Source organism: Prunus mume, linkage group LG3 (genome assembly GCF_029339155.1).
Source record: "Prunus mume cultivar Tortuosa linkage group LG3, ASM2933915v1, whole genome shotgun sequence".
Lineage (NCBI taxonomy): Eukaryota > Viridiplantae > Streptophyta > Magnoliopsida > Rosales > Rosaceae > Prunus > Prunus mume.
Window position 1 is genome coordinate 11,140,331 of NC_142700.1, and position 13,744 is coordinate 11,154,074.

At 37.3% G+C, this 13,744-nt stretch overlaps 3 protein-coding genes across 6 annotated transcripts; 2 read left to right on the plus strand and 1 right to left on the minus strand.

The window, feature by feature from the left end:
• Positions 1 to 34: 34 nt before the first annotated feature.
• LOC103325839 (glycolate oxidase 1) lies at positions 35 to 4,707 on the plus strand. Its single transcript, XM_008228030.2, has 12 exons — positions 35 to 250; positions 805 to 967; positions 1,121 to 1,245; positions 1,797 to 1,843; positions 2,476 to 2,553; positions 2,687 to 2,811; positions 2,999 to 3,065; positions 3,149 to 3,211; positions 3,571 to 3,640; positions 3,720 to 3,820; positions 3,927 to 4,031; positions 4,310 to 4,707. Exons 2-12 carry the CDS (start codon positions 831 to 833, stop codon positions 4,499 to 4,501), a joined length of 1,110 nt encoding a protein of 369 aa, XP_008226252.1. The 5' UTR covers positions 35 to 250; positions 805 to 830; the 3' UTR covers positions 4,502 to 4,707.
• An 882-nt stretch (positions 4,708 to 5,589) lies between these two features.
• ABCI14 (trigalactosyldiacylglycerol 1) lies at positions 5,590 to 8,198 on the minus strand. 2 transcript variants are annotated; one of them, XM_008228028.2, is made up of 3 exons: positions 8,059 to 8,198; positions 7,381 to 7,594; positions 5,590 to 7,259 (listed from the first exon to the last, which is right to left on the minus strand). In XM_008228028.2, exons 2-3 carry the CDS (start codon positions 7,425 to 7,427, stop codon positions 6,248 to 6,250), a joined length of 1,059 nt encoding a protein of 352 aa, XP_008226250.2. In that variant the 5' UTR covers positions 7,428 to 7,594; positions 8,059 to 8,198; the 3' UTR covers positions 5,590 to 6,247. The 2 variants fall into 2 exon arrangements, with proteins under 2 accessions (XP_008226250.2, XP_016648800.2); XM_016793314.2 differs by lacking the exon at positions 8,059 to 8,198 and adding an exon at positions 7,775 to 8,019.
• Positions 8,199 to 8,363: 165 nt separating this feature from the next.
• On the plus strand, positions 8,364 to 13,482 carry LOC103325836 (UDP-Glycosyltransferase superfamily protein). Of its 3 annotated transcripts, none has more exons than XM_008228027.3 (18): positions 8,364 to 8,435; positions 8,523 to 8,614; positions 8,772 to 8,805; positions 8,966 to 9,021; positions 9,126 to 9,266; positions 9,420 to 9,568; positions 9,653 to 9,742; positions 9,850 to 9,916; positions 9,999 to 10,062; positions 10,149 to 10,263; positions 10,687 to 10,853; positions 10,967 to 11,077; positions 11,174 to 11,235; positions 11,337 to 11,389; positions 11,518 to 11,593; positions 12,401 to 12,529; positions 12,850 to 12,909; positions 13,169 to 13,482. In XM_008228027.3, exons 1-17 carry the CDS (start codon positions 8,423 to 8,425, stop codon positions 12,871 to 12,873), a joined length of 1,443 nt encoding a protein of 480 aa, XP_008226249.1. In that variant the 5' UTR covers positions 8,364 to 8,422; the 3' UTR covers positions 12,874 to 12,909; positions 13,169 to 13,482. The 3 variants fall into 3 exon arrangements, 2 of the variants coding, with proteins under 2 accessions (XP_008226249.1, XP_016648333.1); XM_016792847.2 differs by having other exon boundaries at positions 9,129 to 9,266; XR_016124959.1 differs by lacking the exon at positions 11,518 to 11,593.
• The last annotated feature ends 262 nt before the right edge of the window (positions 13,483 to 13,744 follow it).

The window sequence follows — 13,744 nt, forward strand, 5'->3', positions numbered from 1 at the left end:
TGGATGAGGCCCTCTCTTCCCCTCATCCGATTTGGTTTGAAATGCCCACCTCCAAATGCTCATCCATTCTCTCTCCTTCTCTCTATCTCTCTCATGAATTTTGGAAGAATATGAACCCCACCCGGTTTGTCTTCATGCCACCTCATACTTATAAGCTCTTTGTTTGTGTTTCACTTCAGCTCATTCGCTATTTCTCTATCCATTTTATACTACTCTTCATGCACTCTGCTGCATAGTGTCTGAACCCAAGGTTAGTGTCTTCCTTTCTCTACACTGCTCTTGTTTCCCTTCAGCTCTGTGTTTCAAGTTTCTCTGTCAAATGGGTTTTGTCAAACAGCTTTGAAAGACTATTACTTGGTAAAATATTTCAAGTGGGGGTTTCAATCCCACTTTATAATTTCTCTTTTTTCTATTAGAAGAAATTAAAGTAAGCAACTTTGGATGCCTGGTTAGTTTTTCTTGCCATTGAATTGGGTTCAATCTCATTTTTTATATATATACCAATTTGGTTAATTGGTCATTGTACTAAAGAACATAAGCTATCATAGAATTTTCAATCTCAATCTTATTCTTTCTAATTCTAATCTAGTATCTGCTCAAGCAAGCGAACTAGTTAAATCATGCATGACCATCTAATATTTAAGGACTTTCTTGTTCCTAGAAAAAGAAAGAAAGGGAAGAAATAAGTAGATTCTTGTAATAGTTGAAGAGTTGAAGGATGTTCCATATCTTCTTAAAATTTGTATGCACATGCAGAATATGATCTGATTCGCAGGATGTTGATGTTAAATGCATTTTTTTAAGGGAAGCATTGACTGTCAACTATTGAAATGGAGATAACCAACGTCAGTGAGTATGAGGCCATTGCAAAGCAGAAATTGCCAAAGATGGTCTTTGACTACTATGCATCAGGAGCAGAGGACCAGTGGACTCTGGCTGAAAACAGAAATGCTTTCTCAAAAATTCTGTAAGAACTCAATCTTTATCTAGAGCTGCTCAGAGTTACCAAAAGTAGTACTTGATACTATTCATCTAGCAGTTTTTTTTTTAATAACTTTTCTGGATAAGAAAGTAACATTTTTGAAATTTTCTGAAACAAACATATTTTCATCGAACATAGGTTTCGACCCCGTATTCTTATTGATGTAAGCCACATAGACTTGACCACTACTGTTTTGGGCTTCAAAATCTCAATGCCAATCATGATTGCCCCAACAGCTATGCAGAAAATGGCTCATCCTGAAGGTAAGTTATCGTTTCACCTATTATGCATAAGTAATTTTTTATTTATTTTGAAAAACACACAGCACAACTGGTGAGCCGTTCGCCTTTCTCTTGGGGTGATATCTGGATAAAGCATTTGAATCGTATTGGATCATGTGTGCTAATATCATCTTTACCCCAGTAAGCTATTGACACAACATAAATAGTTACCTTGAGATCTTTTTTATGTGTTACAAACAAAAACAATGAACAGCGTTTTGACTAGTGTCACCCAGGGATTATGTAATTAAACTACTTACAACATGGATAGTCCCAGTCCAGTGTGTTGAGCTTGAGGACACTTTTAATGTTTGTGTACATTTGCTTGAGAAAACAATTTCTTATATTGTACAAAGGATGAACTAACATCTGATCTCAATCCATTTTAAAATGGCATCTTGTCATCCTCCCATGAGATTCAACAATTTTTTATTGCCAATCTTTGAGCTTTTCTCCTCATCCGGTATCATACTTAATACTGTTCAGATTAGCAAGAGGGTGTCCGTCTGACAATGATATGTGAATTATTGCAGGTGAATATGCTACCGCTAGAGCAGCATCAGCAGCGGGAACAATTATGGTACTGCTTTTGACCTTGATCAATTGTCTCTTTCAGTAGTTTTCCTTGCACTAATAAAGATTCTAACCCCATGAATTCTCACATATATTATTGTGATAGTGATAAATTGCTAATCTAGGGATTCAATAAGTATAAGCAATCAAAAGTGGAACTCACAGTGTTTACTGTTGGTAATGAAGGATAAAATGCGTTCTCTTATTTCAGTCCTGCGTAGTCTTAACTGGCAAAAGTGAACTAGACGACCTGCCCATATTGGAAATTTTCATCCAAAAAAAAAATTAGATATTGCATCAAAAGCTTAGGAGAAGTAAATGGTGTTGGGTTGTAAATGGCGGTCAGTAATGTAAAAGGTGTTGGGAACTTTAATATATCCTCTGTTTTCAAGTACCTTCACTGCAGATGAATAGTGTTTTGAATCATCCTAAAACAAGAAGTGGGCATGCTTTTGTGTGAGGAAATAAGAAAGGTTGCACTCAGTTACATATTTTCATAATTGCCTTAGAGAAAACTCCTATTTGGGGCCAAGCAAATGCATCTTTTGGTTGTAAATAAAAAGTGATACTTGAGAATTTCATTTACGGGATTGAACATCCTGGTTGGCTCTTACTTCTACCGCTTGTATGTTGTTTCAGACTTTGTCTTCATGGGCTACTTCAAGTGTTGAAGAGGTTGCTTCAACTGGACCTGGAGTCCGTTTTTTCCAGCTCTATGTACGCTCAAATAACTAATTTCATTTCTTTTCATTGTTTACTGTACTTTATTGTCCCTGATCTTGTGTTTCGACTTTTGTGTATATGCTTCCTTGCTTTTGTCATCCATGATTTTTCTGGTCATAATTTTCAGGTCTACAAGGACAGGCATGTTGTTGCTCAGCTAGTGAGAAGAGCTGAAAGGGCTGGGTTCAAGGCTATTGCTCTTACAGTTGATACTCCAAGGCTGGGTCGCAGAGAAGCTGACATCAAGAACAGGTCAGCTTCATGTCTATAACTGTTATAGCAATACCAGTTGCTGAAAACATTCATGTCAACCTGGTAAATAAATTTGCTAAAGATTTGTGTCTCTCTGTGTGTGTATTTTCTTTTAATGGTTCAATAAGACTGGTTCAATTTAGCATTTGATGTAAGCTTAGCATGCGCAATATTTGTTGTCTTGCAGATTTACTTTACCTCCATTTCTGACATTGAAGAACTTTGAAGGTTTGGATCTTGGAAAGATGGACGAAGTGAGTACAAACTGTCCCCATCCTAGTTCCTAATATTAAGAATAATGTTCTTATGTTTAATTTGCTCTGTGGGGATCTTGCAGGCCGCTGACTCAGGACTTGCTTCATACGTTGCTGGTCAAATCGATCGTTCTCTTAGCTGGAAGGTATGTCAGATAACGAAATGTTGATACATCATACATGAACTTTTTAAGAATGGCACACAATACAACTTGGTGTTCATAAGTTATTCAGCCATCTTCCACTGAGTTTAAAAGCGTCCAACAAAAGAGAAGGGATTTAATATCAAGAAATGTGTAATGTTTCTAGATCATAAATGGGATTTTTCAAAAAGTATTCCATCTTCTGAAGGGAAATATGTGAATTCAAAAGAAGGAAGAAGGTGTTTTGGCTGGGAATTTTCAGCTGGAAGTTTGTGAAAAGAAACTATGTTTTCTCGACATCTATGCATTCTTTTGAATAATATCTGATGCGCATACAGTAATCTGTTGTTGTATTTTGACAGGATGTGCAGTGGCTTCAGACAATCACTAAACTGCCTATTCTAGTGAAGGGTGTTCTCACTGCTGAAGATGGTATAGTTCAACTCCTTTTCTCTCCTCTCTCTGATAGGTTTGTAAAGCTTGAATAAACTCTTCTATGCTCATCATGCAGCAAGGCTTGCGGTACAAGCTGGAGCAGCCGGGATTATTGTATCCAATCATGGAGCTCGCCAACTTGATTATGTCCCTTCGACTATTATGGCCCTAGAAGAGGTACAACCGCTTGATTATAGCTGTTGTTTATCTCTTTAGATATGTTAAATAAACATGCATGTAAGTTTCATATTTCTTGATCTGATGGTGTTGTCTTGATAACTAGGTTGTCAAAGCTGCACAAGGGCGTATTCCTGTTTTCTTGGATGGTGGTGTTCGTCGTGGAACAGATGTCTTTAAAGCATTAGCATTGGGTGCATCTGGCATATTTGTAAGTAGGGTTATGATAATTATTTTACCACACCATCAGACTTCACTTTTTTTTTTTTTTTCTATTTTGTGGCGCCTAAAAGTTGTTCATACAAGGATGGAAGAGCTGTTTCTTTCCATAGATCACTTACGGACAAATGTTTTTTGATTCCATGCCATCAAACTGGAAATTTCCAGCATGTGTATACTATAGAAATGCAAGTTTATTCATTCAGCTACAGTTCGCTTTTCGTATTATATTGTCTGTTCAAAACATACTGAGACTCATGTCTATGACAGATTGGGCGCCCTGTGGTGTTCTCTTTGGCTGCTGAAGGAGAGGCTGGCATCAGAAAAGTACTCCAAATGCTGCGTGAAGAGTTTGAGCTAACCATGGCATTAAGTGGATGCCGTTCACTCAAAGAAATCACCCGTGACCACATTGTGACTGAGTGGGACACTCCTCGCCCTCGCCATTTGCCTAGGTTATAGAAACATTCGTGAATGGTGGTGGAGAAATGTTTACAAGCTCAGAGTTTATGTGATCCACAGCCTGCCTTTTCTCTTGAATTCCTTATTTCTGCTTTCTGTAATGATACTGGATGGTGAGATAATATTTCATGGCTACTGCTGCCTTTCACTGTATATTCTTTGCATAAAATCGGAAATATATGGATGGCCATATAATTATTGCAACATGATCTCCTTGCTGGGTTTGGTTGCTGATATGGAAAAAGGTTGGTTCCTCATTGGTTATCACTTTATCAGACGCTGCTGAAGTTCAATGAATAACAATGTAGGTGGACAGCTTTCAAAACTAATTGAAATTACCAAAGAAATTGAGAATGTTCTAAAACCCCACAATTCTTTTTTTCTCTCTCAATCAAATGAAGAAAGGAGAATGCAGTTAATGAATAAGTCAAGGGTTAATAATGGCCAAATCTAACTAGAAAATGAAACATTTTCTCTTCCTCCTAAATTAATCATCTTCATTGTGTCAAAATTGGGATTAAGGGAGTTTGTGGGTTCATTTCTCTGAACCATTTGCATAATTACTAACTCAGAAATATGGTCATGACTAGTGTTGAGAACATTTCCTCTTTCTTTTCACAATGCAAACACATCTTTCATTTTCTTTATATTTTCTCTTTCTAGCTTGCCAAGCATATATTTAATATTATTTATCACCAAGGGTTAATGCAGAACAACTCCAAACTTATCATTTTGTTAATCAGAAGGCAAGCTAACTTCAGAAACTACTGAAGGTACCAGAACCAGGATATTTCTCAAGGATTGTAAATTTGAAAGGTTCTATTGGGCTGTTCTCTTTCCTTTTTAAAAATACACACGGGAATTAGCCTGCTATTCCTTTCTGCTATTGTTTTAATTTTGTTTGGTTCCTCATCCATAAATATAAACTTACTTCAGTACAGACTTTATGTAATGCAAAAACTGAGCAATCAACATTTGGATATTTAATGCATGAGATAATCAGCAACTTTATTTTATTTTTATTGACAGTTTATATTTCTCCTCAATCTGAAAGGAGAAATATAAACTGTCAATTCTACAACACATAATTAACTAATTATTCTTTTTATTTCCTCTAGGGGAAAAAAAGATGTAAGACTACAAGGCAAAACAATTGGTCAAGCACTACATATGTGAGGATAACCAACCATAGGGCAAATTGTTATTTTGGGATAACAAGTAACAGTGAAAGGCGATGTACAAAACCCTTCATCAAGACTTCAGTATCCCAATTCTACCAATGAACACCGAGTGCACCAAAATCATAGCCGCTTGCTTAGCAATGAGGTGCTTCAAGATCATCTTTATGATGCTTCAATGAAAATTTACTCCAAAAATCATTCTCCTCACTACATTGGATATCAACAAATGATGGGAGAGAAAAATAATGTATATTCTTTCTAGAAATAATACCTCACAACCATCATGGAGTACAAGAAGCTTGAAAATGTAATTCATAATCAATTCTACCCACAAGGCACTACTTCATGCTATAGGACCCACTGCTGATGCCACCAGTTTCCAGACCACTCCCCTCAAAAAAAGGGGGGCATAAGTGGAAAGGACACCTGATCGGCTAAAGTACGAAAAGGCTTGCAGCCAATTAAGCATATATTTTGATTCATTCCATGCTCATCTTGGTTTAATCAAAGCCCACAAAACTAACAATAATGGAGAGTGTAGCACCATATACTGATCAACAACCACTTACAGATTCTTCAATGAATCTCCAACTCCCTGGAAGAAACAATAAGAGAGTACAAAATCAGCTATAAAGATCCCAACAAGAGAGATAACCACAGCTGAAGTTGTTGACTCCCCAACACCCTTGGCTCCTCCCATAGTGGTAACTCCCCAAGCACAACTCACTATAGATATAATCGCACCAAAAGCCTGTGACTTGATCATTGCACTAATTATATCCCAAGAGGTAAGAGCTCTCCGAGCTGACTCCAAAATAATGTTAATGCTAACACCATAAATTCCATCAGCAAGGAGGGCGCTGGATGCCATCCCTACTGTAAAACACATTAGAGTCAGAAACGGCAGAGCAATACAGGTAGCAATCACCCTTGGAGTCACAAGATAATCAACAGGATCTGCCCCAAGAACTCTCAGTGTGTCAGTTTGTTCAGAAACCTGCATTGTTCCCAGCTCTGCTGCAAATGCACTTCCAATACGCCCAGCAACCACAATTGATGTAATTACAGGACTCAACTCCCTTGAGAAAGCCAGGGCTAAAACCCCGCCAACAGCTCTGCTTAACCCTAATCTAGTAAATTCTCTAACAAATTGGATGGTAAAGGCCATGCCAACAAATGCTGAAGTTAAGAGACAGACCCCAACTGAATTTGGCCCAACTCTCTTTAATTGTTGGAGAGTATTTCTCCAGTGCACTTTGCCTCTTAAAGTTCTAACAATTACCTGCCCAGCAAGGATAAGAGCTGAGAATCCCCTCCACATATACCTGGGAGGTGACCATTTGCGCAACACTGTCTCCAGTTCAGAATTGGGTGCATGATTTGTATTTGAATCTTCTAACACAGAGACAGAAGGGTGGCCATCATCTGTGTTGGGAACTGCAAACAATCTGGTTTGTTGCTTAGGCATGAGAAACTTACATGTCTGAGGTCTTCCAGTGAGCGGAACTTTCCTACCAAGCTGACTTGAATATGGGATTTGTAATTTAACGCACCCATCTGGTTTTAAAAGACTTCTTCTGAAATATGTTTTAAAAATTTAATTGAAATTCAACAAACATGAATACAGAAACATGAGAAGTGAATATTCATAAAATTAGAGAGAGAGAGAGAGAGAGAGAGAGAGAGAGAGAGAGATACCTGTCAGAGTAATAAGAGAACGGATGAAGATACGAAGCGGTTTGCATGGCTGGTTGTGTAAATTTTCTTAAATTTGAGCGAATAAGCACCACAGAGCAGTCGAAAGTCTGGAGATATGTGTGAAAAACTTTCAACCCGATACAATCACAGGAAATGGGCTCTCCCCAAGATTGTCATATTGTGTTTAATCTGAGGCTCAGGGACACTTGTGCACCTGATTTTATCACAAAAACACATAAGAAATGAAAAGTGGATGCAGAAAGAGAAAATACAAGAAATTGACGAACCAGATTGACCCGGAAAAAGTCAATGACAGTAATGAACTTCTACAGAATCAAATTAAACAAGCCAAAGATAGTATTCAAGTAGATCAAGTATTTTAAAAAGATTATACCTTTGCTTGTTCCAAAACCAAATTTCAAATTCTAACGATCCCCCAACTCATGAAATTAAACTAACTCAGCTAAAGCTTTTACGCAAATAACGCATCCATTTCTTCATGAACATAATCCATGAAACTTCCTCACACAATATAGCAGCAGGAAAAAAAATCCAAATCCAAATTGAATAATTTTGCACCACTATTTAATGCATAACATATCAATTCAACAAAAGAGCACAAACAGATAAAGAACACACAATCCAAGCACAAAACACCAAGACTATTAAAGCAAATACCTTGGAAGCTCAACTCAATTCTTCAAGTTCAAGGCCTTAATCAAAGACAGCAAATTTAGAACCCTAACAATGGCGAAAGCTCGCGGGTAGAGGATGGGTCTGATGAAAACAAGCCAGAGGCAACTCGGATGAGTGCGATTCTTTTCGGTCCAAAAGACCTGAAAGACCAATTCGGGTAGGCCCATTTTATTATTTTCTCGTACAAAATTGGGTCAAATCGAGTCTCCCAAGCCCACTCAATCGGCCCACCCAATCGGCCCACCTTGACATCCCAACTATCTCCCTTCGTCTTCTTCAAGACTTCAACAGCAAGTCTGCACCTTGACGCCACTCTGTCACAGATCAGAGTCCAAGACGCACAGAGATGGCCGCAAAAGGTAAGCTTTTTATTTTTATTTTTTTAAAACGTCGTGTTCTTTGTAGTTCGTATTCAGATTTATGAGAAGTTTGTAATTTGATTATAGGAGGGAAGAGAGGGAGGGCTTGCGTGGTGGTGTTAGGTGACATTGGGCGCAGCCCCCGTATGCAATATCATGCTCTTTCGCTTGCCCGTCAGGTACGTACCTCTACTTGAATAAACATTGCCAGCAACAACCCAATTCTTAATTTTCTATGTTATGCTTTGGCAATGTAATTTTGAAGTCACAACTGTTCATTGTTCCATGAAAAATTTTGCGCCCTTTTGTGACTTTTACTGTTGAAAATGCGTTCAGGTATCTCTGGAGGTAGATATTGTTGCATATGGAGGTACATCCTTTTCTTTTTTCCTTTTCTTTGATGGTATAATACATGCATTCTTGAGAAAATTTGAATCCAAATGAGACTTCATAAGAAGTGTGTACTTGTCAGTGAGAACAAAGGATAAATTAATGGTGCTGATTTATCTTTGAGTTTGAATGTTGGGCAGGTTCTGAACCCCATTCTGCTGTACTAGAACATCAGTCTATTCACATACACAAAATGGTATTTATTGTTGATGTGTATTTTTCTTTTCACCACGGTATTTTACCATAAAATTGTTTATTGGTCTTCTACAAGAGTAAAGTTTTTCTGATTCTGAGTTGCAGCAGCAGTGGCCAACATTTCCACGTGGCGTACCCAGCATACTTAAGCCCTTGGCGCTTTTGATCAAGCCAGTGATTCAAGTTTTAGTGCTTCTTTGGTTTCTTTGTATTAAGATACCCGCTCCTGATGTTTTTCTAGTGCAGGTGAGCTTTCATTTCTCCAATTAGGAAAATTGAAGGTTGAATTGTTAAAAAGCTTGCAGAACCTTTTATAAAATTCGGTCCCAATATTTGTATGTGAAGTACCAATGACTTGAATGTAAAAAGAAAAAAATTTGATTCATTTTGCTTTTACAGAATCCACCTTCTGTTCCAACCTTAGTGGCTGTAAAATGGGCAAGCTGGCTTAGGCGATCTGCATTTATTGTTGATTGGCATAATTTTGGATATACGTTACTGGCACTGTCTCTTGGAAGAAGTAGTCGATTTGTGGCAATATACCGTTGGTATCTTTCAATTACTTTTTAGACTTTTCTTTTGATGGCATGTTCTTGATGGTGCACTAGATTGAGTTTCTCTTGCCTGCTTAGGTTTGAGAGGCATTTCGGGAAGATGGCAGATGGTTCCCTATGTGTAACAAGGGCAATGCAACATGAATTGGCTCAAAATTGGGGAATTAAGTAAGATGGTCAGCTCAATATGCACAATTTACTGCATTATTCTTCAGAAAATATCATTATGAAGTTTTTTTTTTTTTTACATCTTCTCTTGTATCACAAATTATCAGAGCCACAGTTCTATATGATCAGCCTCCTGAGTTTTTCCGTCCTGCTTCACTTGAAGAAAAGCATAAGGTGTTGATGCTGATGATCTGCTTGTTTTAACTCTTCTTTTTTTGATTTGGAGAATTTGGCACAACATTTGAATTATTTGCAGTTGTTCTGCAGATTAGATAAAAGTCTGAGGAAGCCACTTGGTGTTCAAGATTGCACCAGCACTGGTAATATATTATCAGTTTCTGTAAATCTATAAATTGCATCTTAACTGAACTTCAAAGGTTAATTATGTTCTTTTAATATGTCACAGGAACAGGGGAAATGTTGAATAAGGACATAAATGAGACTCTGTTTACCACTCTGGTTGGCACGGACATTACTTCAAAGCTAGACAGGCCGGCACTCATAGTTAGCAGTACAAGCTGGTAAGCTGATGTAGTGAAAAATGTTCCATTTAACATGAGGGTGTATGCGCACCAAATCTGCCAATCTGTTGCATGAAAATTAGAATTGGGTTTCGTGTATGATGTTGACATGTTATATGGTGTTTTCTGTAGCTTTCTGTTTTAGACAGACGCTAGTGACTGACAATAGTGATTGTCTTTACTAAAAAGGAGCATAATTAGGTAGAAATAAGGTTGAGAGTCTCCCAAGCTAATTTTAACTGGTGTAGAAATGCTTCATATCATCAAGTGTTTTGAGCTAAATCTATTTTTATCACATTGGTAGAGATAAAAGACAAATCCCATGTTTAGATATATTTTGCTTTTGTACCTCTTTTTATTTATTTATTTTTATGGTTGTGGTAGAATATTTATCGTACTTTGGGTTTGAGTGGTGCTTTACAGGACTCCCGATGAGGATTTTGGCATTCTCCTGGAAGCAGCAGTCATGTATGACAGGCGTGTTGCTGCTATTTTGAATGAAGATGATTCTATTCAAGAAGAGGCTCTTTGGAAGGAAATGCAGAGTGGGAAGCAATACTTGTATCCAAGGCTGTTATTCATCATTACAGGTGAGCATAATGTTTTTCGTTCTAGGATGTCAGGTTCCTTTTAGCTTTATGTATGTGCTTTGAAAGAGAATAGGGTCATCTTACGCACTTTCATTCTGATTTGATACATACAGGTAAGGGGCCTGAAAAAGAAAAGTATGAAGAAAAAATTAGCAGATTACACCTCAAAAGGGTGGCATTTCGTACTATGTGGTTGTCAGCTGAGGACTATCCATTGCTTCTTGGTAGGTCGTTTATTCCAGTTGCTTATACTTTTGTTCCCATTGGTCCTTGTACATTATATTTGGAAAGTACTCAGTGTTATAAGTTTACATTTACAGGGTCAGCAGATCTTGGTGTATGCTTGCATACATCCTCATCAGGGTTGGATCTTCCCATGAAGGTACAACATGAACTGGATACTGCACTAGATAAGATTGCACTAATATATATCTTCTCAAATTGCTTTTCACTTTCCTTTTTTGAACAATTTTCTGGCATTAGGTCGTGGACATGTTCGGTTGTGGGCTGCCTGTTTGTGCCGTTTCCTACTCATGGTAAACTCTTTGTTTTTATTAGGTGCATTATTTTTGTGCGGAATACTTATATTCATGTGCTATATGTTTATTTGGGATGCTGCACATTAAAATATGATGTCCTTGGTTATGTAAATCTTTGTTCAAAGCATCAAGGAATTAGTGCAAGTTGAGAAAAACGGCCTTCTATTTTCATCGTCTTCAGAGCTAGCTGATGAACTTTTGGTAAGTTTGTCAACATGGCTGGATGTTTTACTGTTACAAATTAATTTTTAGGCATACAGGTAGCAATTGCATGAAAGTTTTGCTTGTTTGTCGGTTAGGATGCTTTGGCTGCTACATTAAAATGATTGAAATAATTCATGCATACATAGCTTTCTATTCTTAGGGATATCTATATCTATTTTTCTTGCATCCCAGTTGCCTTGTAGGCAGGTTTCAGCTTTTGGTTAGCCAATTTTGAATATGTGGGTTGCATGATGCTTCTGGTCCTATTCTGAATGTGAAATAGGACAGTTTTATGCCTGCTTCTTCTGGATCTAGGTTTGGGATGGATGTCATCCCATGATACTTGTCCGTGGTGAACTAACTGAAGTCAGTATTTTGCCACTCCTATATGTTTTTTGATTAGCCTGTGAACCATGTTAGTGACTTCAGCCAAATAATTTATTTCTTTAATCCATGTCACAGAGGATTTGTTTCATGACTGCTTTTCCTAGATTGAATTTTCTTTTACAATCTCTTTTTAAGATTTATGCTTGACTTTGGACATCCTTTATGTAGTATCTTTGGACCCCGTATGCAGTTCTTGTAACTTGTAGTGCAGGAAATGTTCTATTTCTTTGTTCTTTGGTACCATTCCCTTCTGAATCTCTGGTAGTCTCCTTATGGATTTAGTGGTTAATAGATGAAACTAATATGCATGGCAGACTAACCACTGTATACTCAATTGCTTCATATAATGGCTTACAAATTTTGGATTATTGCTTAGTGCACTTTCTTCATGATAATATTCATTTCTCACCTGCACAGATGCTGTTCAAGGGTTTTCCAGATGCATGTGATTCACTGAAGGGTCTCCGTAATGGTGCATTGGAAATGTGTTCTTCTAGGAGGTGGGCTACTGAGTGGGAAGAGCATGCGAAAGCATTAATACTAGAGGCAAGTTTACAATATGCGTGCAAATCAGTCTTATTATCGACTGTATGTCATAATCTGTTTTGCTTCAGATCTGATTATCTTCTGGCCAATGGTATTTGGCTAGAAATTTTTATTTTTTTATTTGTATGTTAAAAAAGAGCCATTTCTTAACAATCATTACCCTGGTCACTTCAGCCTGATGTAGCAATTATTAATTGATTGGATTTTATGTTATCTATGCTTTTGAGCATTGTTCTTTCTCCTCTTCCTGCAGTCCCTAGATTTCCTTTTACGATACTTTGCATGGCTATGAATCTGATGAAGAAGTTTTGATATTGCAGGTTATCTCTAAAAACTTAGATTGATTTCTGGTTCCAGTCGAAAGTTGTTTGGTCGATGAGGTAATGTCATGTACCATTTAACATTTATTTTGTGCAACCAAAGTTTCTTGGACAAACTTCGTGTTGCTTGGACATATTGGACCAATGCATTTGCTTCCCCTACTTTTCATTACTCCATGCATTGATGAGAACTGTGCACGTCTAGCATTTTGAATATAGAAAAATAGAAAGAAGAAACATGGCCATACATTGTGATATGAATTGAAAAGGAACTTATGACTCACATGTTTAGTTTTGTAATTTAATTTATTCTCTTCAGGTTTGGCAGAGCAGTCAATTACGCTGCCAGTAAAGTAATTTGCAAAGCCAAAATTCAGAATAGTTTCCTGGACACAGAAGTATGCTGTCATTTAATATTGTGATCCAAATAGCATGTTCAGAGTGTATCGCACATTGGAATATTGTGAATATTTGCAGATCTTAGACTTCAGGACTGGCTTGTTTGACAGCCTATTGAAACAGAACAACAGTACACTTCATGTATCTTTTAGCTCAAGTTCATATTGCCTCTTTCTGGTTATGAACCGAGTCTATTTTATTTTAATAATAGTGTTTTCGGGTTTTTATAAGCAATATTTTATTTTACTCTCGTTGTCTACCATGCCTTTTTGTTTCTCTTTTTGGTAACGGCTACTGCTATGGCTCTTTGTTTTCATCAGTTACTATACTTGTATCATTGAATGGGGACAAGGTTTTTTTACCTAAGCCCTTAAAAATTTGATTGAATTATGAAGCTTGTTTTACTTAAGCCCTTAGTTCCAAGTTATCTTTATGAAGTTCCTTTTACCAGCCCAAAAAAATATGTAATGGATTTCCTTATTTATGTCTGTGCTTC